Raw genomic sequence first — 18,836 nt, forward strand, 5'->3', positions numbered from 1 at the left:
ATATATATATATATATATATATATATATATATATATATATATATATATATATATATATATATATATATATATATATATATATATAGTGACATAGTGCCTGGAGAGTCTTGACAAACATATAGGTGTGCTTTGTTATAATTTGAATTTCATACATCCAGTTTCATTAAATGTGGCTATAACGCCAGACTGGATTCGTCACATAAAAACGCTTTAAAATCCCAGTAACTATTGGAAATATTTATTAGTAGAAAATGGAAAACGTGTTCATTAGAGATAACAAAAACACAACAGATATCAATACACAATGAAGAAGACAATTATGATCAAAACTGAAACTCGTACTTTCGGAGGGTATTTAAGCCCTATTGTTATTCTTGTGGTTAATGCCAAGCGTGGACCTACTGTCTGCACTAGCAAACCATGTCCCCTAGATGTCGTCCTTCATACTGAAGTAGCCTTGCAAAGTCTCGTTCGTGGCTCATGTTACGTCATCATTACACAAGATTTTGTTCAACAGTACCAGAAGTGTCAGGAAAAAAGCACATCATGAGATACAGATGACCCGAAGTTGAGTGCATATGTCACTGAACAGGTTATGCAGGAGAATGACTCATTACTTAGGAATGTGAAAAAAATATCCCCAACCTGACAACGCCGGTCTGACAACCATGGAGATATAATTACTAAGCATGTGGTTTGAATATTTCCAAAAGGTTACTGTGCATTAACAGAGTGAACCATTTATTACCAAGCCCTCAGTGACAGTTCTGTCTATCAACAGCTCTTAAAAGTGAATAATAAATGGTCATCCATTTGTAATGTAGATTGACCCATTCAAACATGTTTATATTGTGTAAGGTGACGTGGATGCAGGATCTGTTGGTGAGGTCTGATGAAGTCACTTTTAATAAGGTGGACATTGTATACTCATTTCCATAGAGTTGTAGTGATTTGATTGGCTATAAACAAATCACTTACTTTTTCTCCTGATATGTACTGTATTCTTAGTTTTTGAGTTTTGTCCACCGTGGTTTCAACAACAATTTATCAATTGCTGAGTCGGCCTTATCTATCTGCACTAAAATACATGGTCAGTCGAAGTCAAATGCTGGGTCAAAGGTCGTCATAGTGGACTCAAACACATCCTCGATGGGCTCAGTTCCATCATGGCAGGTGAAGGAATCAGGGATTAGCAGGCTACTTAGCAGGAACTTTTGTGGCCCATTAGATTGTTTGACTGACAGGTTAAGACTAGTAGCAGCCAGGATCCTTTAATCATTCGGGTCATGTGGCCCATGAGAATGGTTGGCAGCTAAAATTAAATTCACTGCATGGTTCACCGAGCACACATGTTGATGACGTGTTTTTTTTTTTATAAAGAAGGAAGAAAATGTGAGGTGGAGTCAAGAACCTGTTCTGCAGATCCAACTTGTCTGAAGTATCATCAAGTTCTCCTGAATCATTTTCATTGGGTGAAATTCAAAATACATAACATCCCATTAGGTCCAAAATCATTCCATGTCAAGACTCTTAGATCACCAGGAATGGTCCCCTTTAAGTGTTCAATTAGTGTTTTGACAGGAAGAGAAGCTTCATGCTTGAAATTTGCCTCTGATCATTAACATGGAGGGTGGAAACACATTTTTTATCAGAATCAGAATCAGAATCAAATTATCCCAGAAGATTTACTGTATATTGTTGAAACCATGAGTGGGTTTAAAATTTCAGCTGTTCCATGACAGAGTTTGACATTCTGAAATGTGAAATCATATTCTTGAAGTTAAGTTTTAAGTTAACTTTAAGTTCAGATTAAGTTAGCATCTGTGCCAGACAGTGGAAATATGGCCAATGAAAAGGTCAATAGGTCACAAAATCAATGAAAACAGAGACATGATTCACGACATAACCCTTCTCATGTTGATCTTCAGATATCTTGCGTCACGCGTTATTTGAGACCTTTTTATTTTGCGTCAAAAACACCCTCCACTTCCTGTCTGGAACAGTGGACAATGCAGGACATCGGCTCAGTCTGCCGCCTTCCCTTGCACAGATTCCTCAGCCGAGTTATAACATTTGTTCTGAATTGTGAGGCCGTTTGTTTGAAGTCAGTAAATGGAGCTTTTGTATGCTAATGTCTGCTCGCTGGAGCATATGACCAGCCCAGTGCAGGGCAGTGGCGAGTGTCAGACTAACCATTAGCATTTCAAAGCCATGATGTCCAGAGCCTCCTGATCCCAACGTGAGGTGAAGATGTTCGTGGCAAGGTGCTGAAGGTAAGATGATCAGCTCACATCCTCCATCACGGGAGTTTTAAACTCGTCTTCTGTTCAGTCTGCAATTTTGACAAGCAAAACTGTGCATTCATAGCATTCACAGCTGGTCATGAATTATTCATACACAGAGCAATAGAGTCCCCTCTATTGTGCAAGGGTGAGCAGCTGCCTCACCCTAATTATGAGTGCGATTTACAGATAATTTGATGAAGCCGCGTCACATGACGCAGGAGTTTTTAAGTATCCGACACACTCCAGAGGGAGACAGAGAGTCTCTTCTTCTCTGGACTCAACATCCATGCCAGTCCAGCCTCTTTCACCTCCTGCTGAGCCCGGTAACTACTCATGCTGAAGATCACTCTAAAATTGGAGCATAATTTGTTGTTTGATCAGCGGAAGCTCAGATGTACAGACAGGAAGGTTGCTTCTTGAGGTTACAATCAACTTCTATCTTTCACCAGCTTATGTTCCATTTTCTGGCTCATTGGGAACAAGATGTTTTTTTTTGTTTTTTGTTTTATTTCTCAGTTAATCAGAAAGTTGTCAAAGGAAGTCATTCATGCGGACATTTGTAGTAATATATTCATAGCAAATCAGAGTCAAGAAGCAACCTTATTTTTTTCCTCAAACTCTCATGACTTATTATTGCAAATTTCAACTTATTCTCAGACTGCTCGCACAGTTCATTTCTGTTGCCTCCATTTATTTATTAGTTCTTGTTTACCACATTTCAAAACTTTCTGAAATAGTTTCAATTGGTGCAAACTATCACAGTTAACGTCCAAGAACTCTTTAATTATTTCACTTTATTCATGAATTTATTGAATAAAATGTGTGCTCTGACAGAGAGTATCAATGTAGGTGTTGGTTGACAAAAATGGCATCTGTGTTGGTCTTTGTGTAACAATGGAAATTGATTTTTTTTTCTCATGAATCCCTCTTAAGTAAGACTTTTTATTTGTCCACCTCAGGACACTGTAGATTCAGCAACTTGAGTTACCTGCTAGTGCTGATCAGGCAGATACAAACGAGAAATATATTTCTTGTCCACATGATGTCATAGCTCCGATGTGCTTTCAAGGCTTTCGCTCTCCCGGGTAAAGTGCTAATCTACGTATCTTGGATGCGTGTGGATGGTGCATTCATGAGCGTCGGAATGATCTAGACTGGAAATAACCAGGGTTACGAGAGGATTTGTGTGTGGTGAGGCCAAATGGAAAACTCCTCCTGACGCCTATGACAATGCCATTGACATGATATTATATTATGAATATGATATGCAATTAAAATGGTGTCAGAAGAACCGATCCTGGTAGCCCATTCAGTGTCAAAAGTATGCTTTTGTTTTACCAGACCCGGAACCAAAGATGAACTGGGCCTCCTTCTACGCCCTCATCAGTGGCGTGAACAGACATTCCACAGGTATCGGCCGCATCTGGCTCTCTGTCCTCTTCATCTTCCGCATCCTGGTCCTGGTGGTGGCAGCAGAGAGCGTGTGGGGTGATGAGAAGTCCGGCTTCACCTGCAACACCCAGCAGCCGGGCTGCAACAGCGTGTGCTATGACCACTTCTTCCCCATCTCTCACATCCGCCTTTGGGCCCTGCAGCTCATCCTGGTCTCCACTCCTGCCTTGCTGGTGGCCATGCACGTGGCCCACCGCCGTCACGTGGACAAGAGGCTCTACAAGCTGTCGGGCCGCACCAACCCCAAAGACCTAGAGCAGATCAAAAGCCAGAAGATGAAAATCACAGGTGCTCTCTGGTGGACTTACATCATCAGCCTGCTGTTCCGGATCATCTTCGAAGTGACGTTCATGTTCATGTTCTACATGATCTACCCGGGTTACAAGATGATCCGGCTGGTCAAGTGCGACTCGTACCCGTGTCCTAATGTGGTGGACTGCTTTGTGTCCAGGCCCACTGAGAAAACCGTCTTCACTATCTTCATGCTGGCAGCATCAGGGGTCTGTATCCTTCTGAACATCGCAGAGGTGGTCTTCTTGGTGGGGAAGACCTGTAGCAAACACGCCACCGGTCCTGGAGACTCCGCTGTGACAGCGTGGATCCAAAAAAAGCTTTAGCATGAGTCAAATACAAACACCTCAAAACTGATTAAAGGACTTCCATTGCACTTCAGGACCAAAGTTACTTTCAATTCCAGGAAGGACTTGACACAAAAATCTTGACCCAAATTTAGGTGACATTAATAGGCGTTCCTTCCAAAATCACAGTAGCAGCTTTGTCCCTCTGACGACATCATAGGGATCATTTTCATGGATCCGTTTGAAAGTAAATGGATTAGACGAGCAAAGAGGTGACTCAGTGAACTCGAGCGCTGCTGTAATCACAAGTTTTAACTTGACCGTCACCTCCTTTTTTAGTTTTGCACAGTTCCTTATGCAATACTTGTCTGTAGTTTTAATGTAGATGTGTGGCTAATACAGGGGATGTTTGCTTTTTGCATGAAATTTGAACTGCAAACTTGAATATTAATGGAATCTGGGATCTATTTATTTTTAAAAAGATATGAAATATAAAGATATGAAATGTTAAAATGCTGCCTGGTTTTATTTATAAAAATAATTGTGACATCATTAATACCTTTTTTAATGCTATTTTTACTGTGATGCATTAAAATCCAATCTTCTACTCAATCTAGTGTCATTTTTCATTTTTTATTTTCTTTAAAACATCTTCTACTCAATCTAGTGTCATTTTTCATTTTTTATTTTCTTTAAAACAGAGAGAGTACAAACTCTCAAATCTGTATTTTAAACAATACTTATCTACTGTAATTTCAGGACTATAAGTCTCTACTTTTTCTCACTGTCAACACTGTCAAATATGTGCTGTTTTCACCCGCGTGTCCGCAGCTCCACCCATAGAGCCGTTCTCCTGGAGGACCAGAGACGAGAAGCAGCAGCTGAGACCAGCTGAGGTGTCGGCACTTTGGACACGAGGGAGAAAACAGCTTTAATGTCAATAAAAGATGTGAGGAGCTCATGATTCAAGTTCAGAACATTGCTAAGTTCAGAACACCGGCAAGTTTGCTTCATGAGACAGTGTCGATGCTGAGCCCTGTTTTCAAAACTATTTTGTGATCCTCATGCATTTTTAAGCACCACCTTTCTACAGTGCAGACAGCACCACTGCACCCGCGGCTTGTAGACCGGTGCATCGAATGTATGGACAAGATCTAATTTCCTTCTTAAATTTAGTGGGTGTGCCTAATATTCCAGCGCACTCTATAGTCCGGATTTCACTGTATTTTATTTAGTTTGTTTAGATACATTTCTGCGAATACTATCTTAAATATAAAATTCCAAAATAAAATCATGAATAATGTTTGCCATAAGACAGGTTTTATATTGAATATTTCCCAATGCATTTAAAATATATATCAATAACATAAAAAAAATCTCCTAAAACATTATATTAAACATTTTAATTTACCTGTTTTTAAAATTCAGACAACATTTTATATATTTTTTTTGTATTGATTTATTTTAAATACATTACTTTTATTATTATTTGGTTTCCACTGTGCTCTATATTGAGTGACTATTATAGTCACTACATTGACACTGTGGGCTATTTCTTCGTGTGAAGTAGCCTGATGTGGCTCCAGAGTTCTCCACTTTAAAAATACATTTTTCTGATGATATTAATTAGCTGAACTGTTTTGCCTCATCTACAGTGCTGGTTTCTCATGTGGCACTCCGTGGTGAATTGAGGTCTTAGTTAGATTTCACAGAAAATCAGACGGAACATTGACAAGTGTAATCAGAGTCAAGCAGAAATGATAATAACAATAAGATCCACAGATGAAATTCCAGCTGTACGAACAATAGAAGTAGTCAAGAATTTCATCTTTTATCTTGGGGCTCATTATTTGTTTATTTTTTTCATATTTTTGCAGATTTTTCAAACAGCAGGAGATCAAGACACGTCAGACTCCGGCGCAGACGTTCGGAGCCGCACCAGCACCTGTGGCCAAACGTCTGATTGAATCGTCTCTCTGAAGACCGAGGAGCAGAATGTTGGGTTATCAATAGCACGGCTGTGCAGAGGGGTCAGTGCCTGGGTGACAATGGTCGACCTCTCAGACAGCTGGGCCAGCGGTCACTGAGTGTGAAGCCGTTCTTCTTTTTATGGAGTGACAACGCAACCCATCCGCAAAGGTCGGACTTACAGGAGGCATGTAGGCACCGCCAAAAACTACGCATCGTTTCGGTCTGCTGTTAACGGGTTTCAGATTAGCTTCATCTGACCTCTACCTCCTGCAAGCCAATACATTTGTAGGTATCAAAGCAGCACTGAAAAAGCTTGGAATGTATTTGCTTGATGCTCCTGAATCCTGAAAATACATCAGTGATACAGTACAGCTGGAGGTTGAGATACACCCAGAAAACTATTTGATATTGAGCTACCACCAATATATATATATATATATATATATATATATATATATATATATATATATATATATAACAATGTAATTATGGCTCTCATATATATGATCCACCAATGAAGCATGACTAAACTGAAAACAGTTTTGCCAATATGTGAAAAATCTTTCCTTTCATGGCATTGTTGCTCCTTGCTCCATCGTAACTCAAGACATACCAAACAGGAGTGCTTCACTGTGATAGTGGTATGGTAGTATATGACAGTCGTCCTCACGGATGACGAGCATCATATACTGTAGTAGAAAAAGATCAAATGAGGTCATATGATTGTTTCAGTTATTTTTTCTATGACAAGGAAATTAACAGTTAACTTGTGACAGCACATCACAAAAGTCGTGAATGAATTTTCCTTAGATTTTCTAAATGTAGGTTGTTTCATGTGGATAGCTAGGGTTGGAGCTGGCTCTACATTGGGTGCCAACACTTGGTAGATATTTGAGGGCACAGAAGGTGACATCAATGGGGCTGTCATAGCATTGTTGTGTGCACTTTTGGGATTTTTTTTTTGTATGTTTGTTTTGATCTCATGCTGTGTTTTACAAAGTCATGTAAAATGGTTAGTGTTGTCATAGTGCCTTTCTAGATTTATGCTCCAATAATCTTTTATCGGAGATTATTGGAGATTGGGTCCCTTTCTTAGGGATGGCCCAGACATTGTCATCCCATACTGCATTTGCACCGCTGTGACGCAATAACTTGGCGCAACAAAGCCCATTCTTCTACTTTTGGTTCTGGAACATGGAAACATGGCATCAATTTTAGTCTGTCGTTGACTGTCAACCATTCATACCACGATGTCAACAACAAGCAACATTAATTCACCAGGTTCATCTCTTTGTGGATGTATATGTTTCATGAGCAGATTAAAATGCTTTTAAAAACTTAATTTTAAGTCACAAAAACATTCTGAATCCAGGGGTGAAATGGGGTCATCTGAGGGCAGCGACTCTTAGTACACAGCTAAGTAAATGTGTATTGTCCAACCATTAAACATTATCGTCTGCACCTCGCTTTAGTGACGTAAATATAAGCAAAACACCTTGGACGGTGATTGAGTACTGATATGGAAAACTTAGTTCAGGGAGTTGAAGATCTGGTGAAGGGTTTGTAAAGAGTAAAAAAGTTGGGCTGACCTTTGTACTTTACTCATCAGGATCATCCCGTACCGATGTACTTGTTAGCACTGTCATTTCTACTGCACTCTTCAAGTGATTTCAATAGTATATTAAGTCATAGGACCAGACAAAGGCCAACTATCTTCAGTTGCTTCAGGCAGCTCGGTCCATCTCATAAAGTGAACTGCCTCATTTCCACTCAGGTTTACTGAACTGTACTTCCAAACATGAATAACGGTCTATTTCAGTCATGTAAAAGTATGTGAACGACGAGGCTAATCAGCACAAGCTAACCAGAACGAATGATTTAAAGCCCCGATGTGACTCCAAGCGTGGTGGATGTTGCACCACCAAGTCAAAGGTCACATCCCTGAAGGCCACCGTGTTGGCCATGAGACCACTGACATCAGGGCCCCTCCCTCACGTGATTTAAATTTAGATCAGTCCCAACATGTAAGTCTATAACCCGAGTGCTCACTGGGTGCCAGCGCTGCCACTCACTCGGACAGAAACCCCTGCAGGGCTATTTTTTTTCTGACTCCCTACTGTTTTCATTTTGCCGTCATCGTTGGCGGCGTGTGGGGAGCGAGCGGGTCAGGGTGGGCGGGATCACTGGTACTCAAGTGAGAAGGTTGTCCTGTTGCTGCAGTTACTTTTCTGAAGTTCTGGAGAAGGTGGGCCAACCAGCGAAGCACTCTTCCGTGAAGGAGATGAAAATATTCAGGTAAGCCTTTTTTTTAATTGATAAACAACACACACACACATCACCTTCCAGCCTTCCCCAGCTGTCCAACAGGTTCCCGTCTGCCAGTGTGCTACCTAAAGGACAGGCACAACTATTTTTAAAGTCACATTTTTGTTGCAGTGCTGTAACCTATAGGCCTCTGACAAACTAGAAGCCTAATTCCAGCACAGGAGTTTAGACTTGTCTCCTGTGTCACAAGATCTCCGCTGAAGTGAGGAGTCTGAGTTAGCCACTGCAAGGCGCTGCCTTTCCAAGAGGACATGAACCCGAACCACAAATTTGTCATCGTTCGCAAACTCTGATGGTCAATGTCACCTCTACGATCTTGAAAAGTCGAGATGAAAGGGGTGACTTTTAAAAGACTCCAATTTATGCATTCATCAAAAATAAAAAATGTCTGGCAAATCATGAATTTCAGTAGTTTATGCCAAACGAATAATGTTGAAACACCAGAGTTACTTTTACATAAGAACCATCCACTGATTTTAAGCGTGAAGACTTGGTTACATGAGCAGGCTTATTTGGCTTCATCGTGACCTGCTTCTCTGATTATTTGCACTCATTTTTCATGGCGGGTTTTTGTACCAACAGCAAGATAACAGGCACAAACAGAAAGGCTGTTCTGTTTCGAAACATAAACATTTATTTAGATGCTTGTAATTGTCTCTTGAGGAGAAAAAGATCTTCTTTACGCTTGGTTTTGGGGTCAGGAAAAATGAGAGGGTATGAGGTTATGAGCTCTCTTTTACATCCCTTTCTACAGTGCTATTCAATAGGTTTATGTAAAGGTGATGTCAAGCATCAGGACTTTTCTGTATAAACACTGTGGTTCCATTAGAGCATTTGTTAATGGAGTCCTGCTCTTATTCAGTAGATCTCTATGCAGAAACAGATTTTTTAATTACAGACAAAAAAATTCATCAATACAGATAACACAGTTTATCTGAGTAAAAGGCTTCTTCCACCAGTCCCAGGTGCAACACATTACATAATGCGATGACATAACCAGAACATCCACAAGTAGTTTGTGTTGGTGGAGGAAAAAATCAAAAACAATGTTGAAGAAAATATGGAGCACTCCAACCCTCATGTTTAAGGTCATGTGAACAGATTCAACTGAAATTTGATCATTCTGGCGTCAAAAATATTCATTTATAAATTCACTACTTAATGAGATTTTTTTTAATCGAACCCCACCCATTGTATGAGGCCCACTATAGCCTGAAATGCCCATATGTGGAAGTAAATACACTGCAGTGATCGAAAAGATGTATGCATTTTGTTTATTCACATGACTCACAGATGCGTTCAACACACCTGCCTCAGAGGGAGGAACTTTTTAAGTTATATTTTTAGGTTTTCTAAATACCTCTAGAGGGGTGATTCAGTAGAACAGATCCAGGGTGAGACTGGAAAATCCAATGAGTGGTCAAGGAAAAATAGGTCAGGGAATCTCAGCTCCCACATCCAAAAAGACATTGAGAATGGTGTTGTAACTGCAGTCACATGACCCCACTGGACTTTTTATGTACAGAGATTTCTCAATTGCATCTCCTTCTTTCAGGATTGGATACCAGAGTTGTTAATAGAGCATCCATCTGTGAGTCAACATGGGCGACTGGAACTCGCTGGGGAAGCTTCTTGAGAGCGCCCAAGAACACTCTACCGTTGTGGGCAAAGTCTGGCTGACAGTTCTGTTCATCTTCCGCATCCTGGTGCTGGGAACCGCCGCTGAGAAGGTTTGGGGGGATGAGCAGTCGGGCTTCACTTGCGACACCAAGCAACCTGGTTGTCAGAACGTCTGCTATGACAAGACTTTCCCCATCTCTCACATTCGCTTCTGGGTGATGCAGATCATCTTCGTGTCCACGCCCACCCTCATCTACCTCGGCCACATCCTCCACCTGGTGCGGATGGAGGACAAGAGGAAAGAGAAGGAGAAGGAGATGGCTCTCCAAATGGAAAAACACCAGCTGGAGCAGGCAAAGAAGTCCATCAAAGATAACCAGGGCCATGTGCGTCTGCAAGGCGCCCTGCTCAGAACTTACGTCTTCAATATTATTTTCAAAACCTTGTTTGAAGTAGCCTTCATAGTAGCACAGTACTTCCTGTATGGGTTTGAGCTGAAGCCCATGTACACATGTGACAGGTGGCCTTGTCCTAATGTGGTTAACTGCTACATTTCCCGCCCCACGGAGAAGACCATCTTTATCCTCTTCATGCTTGCAGTGGCCTGTATCTCACTGCTGCTCAACCTGGTGGAGATGTACCACCTGGGCTTTACCAAGTGCCACCAGGGTCTCCGCTACCGGCGCTCACGGGCCGCCAATGAGTCCCCCAAGGAGCTGCGTGAGGTGGCTGTACCCTTTGTTCCAAGCTACAACTACTTCCCCGGACGCTCGGCGGTGCCTGAACCCTTCCCGGTGGAGCCAAAGTACAGCATGGGCGAGTCCAACTCCGCCTACAGCCCGTACACCAGCAAAGCTGTTTACAAGCAGAACAGAGACAATATGGCCACTGAGAGAAAAGGAAAAGCAGAAGGCGAAGATGTGAAGGAAAGAAAAGCTTCCATTTCAGGCTTTGAGTCGCCAATGGAGCACGCTCGCCGAAACAGCCAGTCCAGCAAGCACAGCAACACCAAGGGCAGGCTGGACGATCTGAAAATCTAACAGAGCCTTAATCCAATACTGTTATGACTTGAACGTCCAGTGATACCTCGTTGACCACTTCATAACCCTGTAGCCACTGAGATATTTCACATTTGAAGATTGTTCCAGAGGGCTGTTATTGCTAAACAATCATTTTCAAAGCATGAAGAACATCTACCCATCAACACACCATCCAGCACCAGGTGGACTGCAAGGAATGTCTAGAGAAGATTGAGTGAAGTATTAGGTATGGAGAAGTATGTTTGTCCTGAGAGTGAGTTCTGGTGCACATCAGGTCCGTTGGTCGAGGTTCAAAGAATGAATCCGCACTTTCATCACTGAGCTGCAACAGCAACAATCACTTCTGCTGGACAGGCCAAGCGACGCAGATGTCTGATCATGAAAACAAAATGGCATCATCTCTTATGTTATGAAAAACTGTGAACAGGTAGATCAGGGTTCCAGCAAAAGTCCAGTGAACTGCAAATATATTATATATTTCATCTACTGCTTACACTTGAATGTCATTCAATTTTAGAACCATAAAATTACCAGTGATTTGTGTATATATATATCGTCTAGGTTTAAGTGATGGAAAATAAATGAAATGCTATTATTATAGATTCATCAACAGATAATATAGGATGTGTGACTTTTTAATAACTGACTTCTAGGTGTTGCCAGGTTTTGCTCAAATACTTCCTGCACCTCCTGCGGAATTACTTTTGTTGGTGCGATTACATAAGCAGAATAAATATACCACCAAACTTCCTAATCCTAAATCCTAAAGGCATCACATGACATTAAAACTGGTCAAATTAAATTTGTCCCAGCGACTTTCACAAAATAAAAAGTCTTATGGTGACCTCCATCGTCCTAATTTCAGCTGAAACAAGCTATTCTTTCTCCGTTCTGTCCTCTGCATCATTTGACTTGAATAAAGTTTATTTATGCCCAAGTGAGATCATTTAAGCCGCGAGCTTCATGTTTTTTCTCAATATGGTCACTGTCACAAAACTGCAGAGTCATAAGGTATTGGTGAAATGGTGACACCCACTTAGTAAGGACGACTGACAAGCATTGATCCTGTTATCACATTGCTGTAACTAAAATGACCGGCATTAAAGAGGTGGACACTGGAGGAATCGAGCTGGGTTTCCACTGCTAGACTGTGACATTTCTGCTCACAAGACTGTTATTTTAAAGTGTGGGGTATCATTGTTAGAGACTGTTGAGATATATATATATATATATATATCCCACATTTAGGGATATTTTTTTTATCCCTAAATGTGAAAGACACGACTGAACTCTTGATTCACGCCAGTGAATGCAGCAGGAGTCGAGGATGTGAGGGCTGAAATTGAAAGAATGGAAGTCTTAAATCAACTCCACCACTCGAAGTCCAGTATGTTCTCTCTCCTGAGTTGAACAAGGACAAGCAGTTTCGAGAGTGGAGACTGCATGCCGACAGATTATGTTTTCATGTTACTGTGATTAAAGCGACCCAGACAAATAGGTCTCACTGAGTGTACTTTCCCTGACCATGAAGAAACTCGTGCAAAAGAGCAGTCGCTGTAAGTCACAGGATTCGCCCAGCAAGCGCCGCCCTCACTGTCGCCACTTATGCAGGTCCAACTTTTGAAAGTTTGAAATAATGGTCTCTCTATCAGGGCCGTGTGTAAAGTGTTACACCACATCTTCCTTGCTGTAATTGAAGAAGGAGCATTCAGTGCTAGCGGATTACACACAGACATCTTCATGTTATTTATGTCGCCTGAAATTGAGAGCTTCTATGTTCTGATCATCAAAACAAGCATTGTTTTTATTGTGAATTATACCCTGTTTAGTATGACCAGGTTTCATTTTGAGACACACTTTCAACTTGAACTCTTGATCCACTAAAACTGAAATAAAACCGTGCTGATACGTGCCAATATATGAGTAGCATTCTGAAATGCATTAGATTGTTAAACAAGTGGACACAAGCGGGTCATGTTTGTATCCAGCTTCAGCACTGAGTGGGTTCAGAACTTGTAGCCTTTCTTATGCTTGTGTGTGTTTCATCTTGGCACTCTAGTTTCCTCCCATAGTCGAACAATATCCAGACTTTAGAGGTGCACTGTAAAAACTCAAAATCTCAAAAAGTTTGTTAAGCCCTATTTTTAGTCAATATATCTCATTGTGCTGAATAAAGATGAATTCAAGACTTGGTTACATGAGCAGGTTTATTTGGCTTCATCATGACCTGCTTCTCTGATTATTTGCGCTCATTTTTCATGGCGGGTTTTTGTACCAACAGCAAGATAACAGGCACAAACAGAAAGGCTGTTCTGTTTCGAAACATAAACATTTATTTAGATGCTTGTAATTGTCTCTTGAGGAGAAAAAGATCTTCTTTACGCTTGGTTTTGGGGTCAGGAAAATGAGAGGGTATGAGGTTATGAGCTCTCTTTTACATCCCTTTCTACAGTGCTATTCAATAGGTTTATGTAAAGGTGATGTCAGGCATCAGGACTTTTCTGTATAAACACTGTGGTTCCATTGGAGCATTTGTTAATGGAGTCCTGCTCTTATTCAGTAGATCTCTATGCAGAAACAGACTTTTTAATTACAGACAAAAACATTAATCAATACAGATAACACAGTTTATCTGAGTAAAAGGCTTCTTCCACCAGTCCCAGGTGCAACACATTACATAATGCGATGACATAACCAGAACATCCACAAGGAAGGAGACCAAAGTAGTTTGTGCTGGTGGAGGAAAAAATCAAAAACAATGATGAAGAAAATATGGAGCACTCCAACCCTCATGTTTAAGGGCATGTGAACAGATTCAACTGAAATTTGATCATTCTGGCGTCAAATCATATTCATTTATAAATTCACTATTTAATGAGATTTTTTTTAATCGAACTCCACCCATTGTATGAGGCCCACTATAGCCTGAAATGCCCGTATGTGGAAGTAATTACTGTACACTGCAGTGATCGAAAAGATGCATTTTGTTTATTCACATGACTCACAGATTCGTTCAACACACCTGCCTCAGAGGGAGGAACTTTTTAAGTTATATTTTTAGGTTTTCTAAATACCTCTAGAGGGGTGATTCAGTAGATCAGATCCAGGGTGAGACTGGAAAATCCAATGAGTGGTCAAGGAAAAATAGGTCAGGGAATCTCGGCTCCCACATCCAAAAAGACATTGAGAAATGACCCCACTGGACTTTTTATGTACAGAGATTTCTCAATTGCATCTCCTTCTTTCAGGATTGGATACCAGAGTTGTTAATAGAGCATCCATCTGTGAGTCAACATGGGCGACTGGAGTTATGAACATCTTTTGTTAAGCCTTATAAATGTATTATGATGTCTTATGGATGTATTAACAAAGCATTACAATCAAGTGCTACCCAGATTTCCACTGACTTGAGTAGATCACTACTGTTGACTACCAGATCCTGAGGTGAGACGTGTTTTTTTACAAACTGAACTTGCCTCTCCAAAGCGAGTCTCTACTGACGAATCATCTCCATTTTGGAAAAATAAGACCACATCCATGGTCCTTTCCTGATATAATGAGAAAGGCAGATATGTATAGATCAAGATGTTGACTCCATCTCCGCCATGATCAAAAGTGCCGTGCGGCCAGGTCTTGTGACACAAAGGCTTGTGTGGAAACGACACCTTTACGGAGGAAAACAGAGCTAGTCCTGTGTGAGTGGGGACACAACAACATAATGATCTCTTTGAGCCACTTCACAATAAAAGTTTTATTCACTAAATTAGTTCAGGATGTCTCAGGACGTTCAAGCCTTGGCAATGATGGTGGGCCTCAGATGAAATGACTGTGGGAACATGATGAGTTTACATGGTCTTCTGTGGTTTGTTACAAGGCTGTGACATGCTTTGGGCCAGTCTTTTACCAGACTATCCTGGTTGTTTACGTTGGTAGGTTGTCCAGCACTGACCTTCACAGATTTCCGATTGGGCTAAGGTCAGAGCTTTGGCTCACTTGCCTTTAATCAGTCTTGTGGGGATGTTTGAGGTCATAATTTTGTTGGAAGATCCAATGCAGACCAAGACCAAGTTTCAACAGTCAGGTGATCTCAAGAAGATTCTTGATGTCAACTCACCTATTCATCACATTATTTTGGTGAAAATATCAAACATCCCCCCCCCTTTTTTTTCTTATTTTGATGGCCAGCATAGATGTAACAGCATCAAGTTCTCCGAAAGTAGAAGAACGAGCTTAAGCATATCTCGTGAAAGTTCAGAAACATGCTTAACAGAACTGGCTGGACTCTTGAAGTCTCCTCTGCTCTGCCTCTAAAGCACTTTGTGAACAGTGTTCTAAAGTGCTTTATAAATAATGCTTTTATTATTATTATTATTATTTGGGGAATGTAAATGGAATTTCAGAATATTAAAACGAGCAAATAAATCGTAAAGGCACCCATGTATCAGGAATAACATTGAATTAGGACAAAAGCATGTCGCCCCTGTCCTAATAACCACCGGTCCCACTCGGCGAGGAACAATCCCACTTCCCTCCCCCATCCTTGACAGGTGGCTCTTTGATCTTTGGTTTTCAATGTGTCACCCCTTTTTTTCGCCAAATGTAAGCAAAATCTCTGAGCCTGAAGAGATCTCACCAGACCATCGAATCAACAACTTCTACTTCACCCAGGTGACCTTTGGCAAAGTCACTGATACTGGGAACCTCGGAAAAGGTTGGGGTCAGGAGGACAACATGTGACATCGTCAACTTCTGTAAGCAGTGACCAGCAAAGAAACTTGATCAAGCAGATGTAAAATAGAACAATTTATTACCATAACACCCGGACTATTGACAGGATAGACCAACTGCTTTTGAAATACATACAAAAGCCAAACTTGTCTGGTAGCCACAGGTGCAGTGAAAGCTCAGTGATTTCTGTGTGGCGCCTAATAAGTACATCACTTCCAAATAAGTTTTTAAAATGTAATTCATGATAAATGATGATAAATTTGGTCATCATTGTCAGACTAGGTAAGTTGATGCCAGAATGCGTGAGATTCATTGAAAAGCTTGTTCATTGACGCATATTTTTCACAATAAATGAATAGACGCAGCTTCTTACTAAGAAGTCGATGTTATGTTCGAGACGTGGAGCGGGACACAAGTGCAGCAATGGAAGAGTTACAGGAGGGGGACAGCGGGTCCAATACAACAATACAAAAATCCTACAAAAAGTGTCACCGAACAAATGCAAGTAGAGTCTGTAAACAGAGGGAACAAACACAATGAACAGTAAAACACAAACTAACTACAGAGGTCGTCAAAAGAAACGCACGAGTGGGGAAAAGCAACAACAAAGAGAAAACCAGGAAGCAACACGGAACAAATTGACAAAGGAAGGCAGAACACAACACTCAGAGCACCAGGGTTTTGGAAAGAGTGAACATAGCGATGGGTCTGCAGCACCGATGCTCACAGAGCAATGCCCGTGTTGTGCGTGTACCGCTTTAGACAAAGCACATCTGTCAACAGGATGTAACTGCTGAAACAATCTAATCTCACGGTTCCTTTGTGGATCTTTGGGGCAGCTCCAAGGGGACCATTTTGATCTCTTATTAGAGAATAATGTATTTCCTTTCTTTACCCAGTTTGTCTCAGATTTTCAACTAGTCTTGTTCCATTCTAATTCAAATTAATTTCAAGGTATAATTTAATTTAGAGAATTTAAAAATATTGGATTTTCTTTTTTTTACAAAAAAAAGTTTTTCACATTATGATACATGTTCATACTATTTAAAGATATGGATTAATAATGAATGCAAAGACTGAAAAGATTGTTGTATACAGTAGGTCATTAAATCAGTGCCAGTTCAGTCTGTTTGTCTGGTTGCCTGCAGGGATTTTTAACGTCAATATTCAGTGACACAGTACCGACGCAGTATCACCACAGTGTGTCATTGTGTTGAAATGCTTTGTGATGCCTCATTTACCCACCCAAAATGAATGCTGAACACAGTGTTTTGAACTGACCTCAGAACTACTGAATATCAGTGAAGGGAATTAAACCAGTTCACAGACCTGTAGAGAATTATGAGGAGGAAATGCACCCACAAAGATCACAACCGATGATGATGTGGAATCTTTTTAACTGGTCCTCCTCACTTTCCCCCCTTGTCCATGTCCTGGTTCTGTCACTCTACAAAGGAGCGGTTTCTTTCGTTACAGAACCAAAGATAAGAACGACGGCTCTGTTGGTGGGAATCCAGCGAGTGGGAGAGTTTGTTGAGCGTCGAAGAAGAGAGTGTTTCAGAGGAGGAGGAGGAGATCTGGTCCCAACGGTGAGGGTGGAGGAGCTTGGTGTCGTCAGGAGGTGCCGGTAGATATGAAGCAGCATTTATCTGCAGAAAACTTGAGTTTAACAAGCTTTCCTCACTCAGCCAGGAAATATATTGAGACTGCAATTTTTGTATTTTTTAGGATCCAACTTCACCCCACTTCATCATATTTTGGATTTGCCTGCTGACACAGACCATTTTCATTCATTCCCCCTCACTGATAAATGGCTGATGGACTCATTCCCAAAACACATTCCACCATACGCTGGTGTGCGTCTCTTCAAAAGCCTCATGTGTCTATTAATAACCCACCCACTTCACCGTAGCAGTAAAACTGGGGGAAGGGACCTAAAACTCCTCGTCCTCAAACAGAACCATGATTCCAGTAAGGACTCAGAAGTCGTGGATTTTACTTGTAAATGTACTTGTAAATTCATCAGTCAAGTCTCAGCTCCTGACAAGTTCTATGCTGCTATTGGGATTTCATCTTGTTTTCAATTGGTGCGGCGACTTCTGAGTGGACAGCTGCAGTTCATTCTCCTGTAACTAAGAAGAAGCTTCTGAAGTTTTTTTACCAAGTCCAGCTGTTTGTAATTGGTGTCCTCTCCCAATGATGATTTCTAGTTCAATACTGCATCACACTTATGGTGAAGAACTGCGTGACACCACAAGTGTGGACGGGAGGGAACAGACGGACAGGTGACGGGGAGCGGGGGGCGGAGGTTATGAACTCGGGGGTTACAACCATATGCAACCAAATCCCAGAATAAGAATAGACTGAGTGATGAGATGAGAGCATCCGCCGCTGAGTTGCTCCGCCACCAGTAAATCAGAGACCCGAAACACTTTTCATAATTGATGATTCATTGCGTGGCTGGATGTGTGACAGCTATTTCTGCTCCAAAAACGTAATCCACTTCCCGTGACACACTGAGGTGACAAACTATCCCCAGGAGTACATCAATAGATTCTACATTAAATCTCAATTCATAGTGAGGGATTGAAGATTCAGCTGTATCAACCAAATCTGTGTATCAATTTATCAAGTTCAGTGAAGTTTACTCACTGAAGTTTAAATAATGGGTCAAGAAATCCTTTATACTGAAATTGAAACCAAATGAAGATTGCATTTCTTATCTAATTATGTATGGTAGCTGCTCTGCCAGCGTAATATAGGGGTTAAATTGAGCCATCTGACTGCTGTATCTAATGCCTCTTAACAGTTGACTTTAACTATGAACCAGTCTGAAC

General features: G+C 41.1%; 2 protein-coding genes across 3 annotated transcripts; both read left to right on the plus strand.

Annotated features, from left to right (window-relative positions):
* The first annotated feature begins 2,137 nt into the window (after positions 1–2,137).
* On the plus strand, positions 2,138–4,848 carry gjb1a (gap junction protein beta 1a). Of its 2 annotated transcripts, none has more exons than XM_053846995.1 (2): positions 2,138–2,273; positions 3,627–4,848. In XM_053846995.1, the coding sequence occupies exon 2, from the start codon at positions 3,641–3,643 to the stop codon at positions 4,352–4,354; it is 714 nt and encodes a 237-aa protein (XP_053702970.1). In that variant the 5' UTR covers positions 2,138–2,273; positions 3,627–3,640; the 3' UTR covers positions 4,355–4,848. The 2 variants fall into 2 exon arrangements, with proteins under 2 accessions (XP_053702970.1, XP_053702969.1); XM_053846994.1 differs by lacking the exon at positions 2,138–2,273 and adding an exon at positions 2,555–2,608.
* Positions 4,849–8,524: 3,676 nt separating this feature from the next.
* Positions 8,525–11,728, plus strand: gja2 (gap junction protein, alpha 2). Its single transcript, XM_053846855.1, has 2 exons — positions 8,525–8,581; positions 10,167–11,728. Exon 2 carries the CDS (start codon positions 10,213–10,215, stop codon positions 11,269–11,271), a length of 1,059 nt encoding a protein of 352 aa, XP_053702830.1. The 5' UTR covers positions 8,525–8,581; positions 10,167–10,212; the 3' UTR covers positions 11,272–11,728.
* Positions 11,729–18,836: the final 7,108 nt, after the last annotated feature.

The sequence above is a fragment of the Synchiropus splendidus genome, chromosome 17 (assembly GCF_027744825.2).
Source record: "Synchiropus splendidus isolate RoL2022-P1 chromosome 17, RoL_Sspl_1.0, whole genome shotgun sequence".
NCBI classification, from domain to species: domain Eukaryota; kingdom Metazoa; phylum Chordata; class Actinopteri; order Syngnathiformes; family Callionymidae; genus Synchiropus; species Synchiropus splendidus.

Bases quoted from the DNA above. Each gene is read 5' to 3' on its own strand.
- gjb1a (XM_053846994.1), top strand. From the start codon at position 2,572: ATGCCAGTCCAGCCTCTTTCACCTCCTGCTGAGCCCG. The intron at 2,609-3,626 runs GTAACTACTCAT...TTGTTTTACCAG, and splicing joins TTCACCTCCTGCTGAGCCCG to ACCCGGAACCAAAGATGAAC.
- gja2 (XM_053846855.1), top strand. From the start codon at position 10,213: ATGGGCGACTGGAACTCGCTGGGGAAGCTTCTTGAGAGCGCCCAAGAA.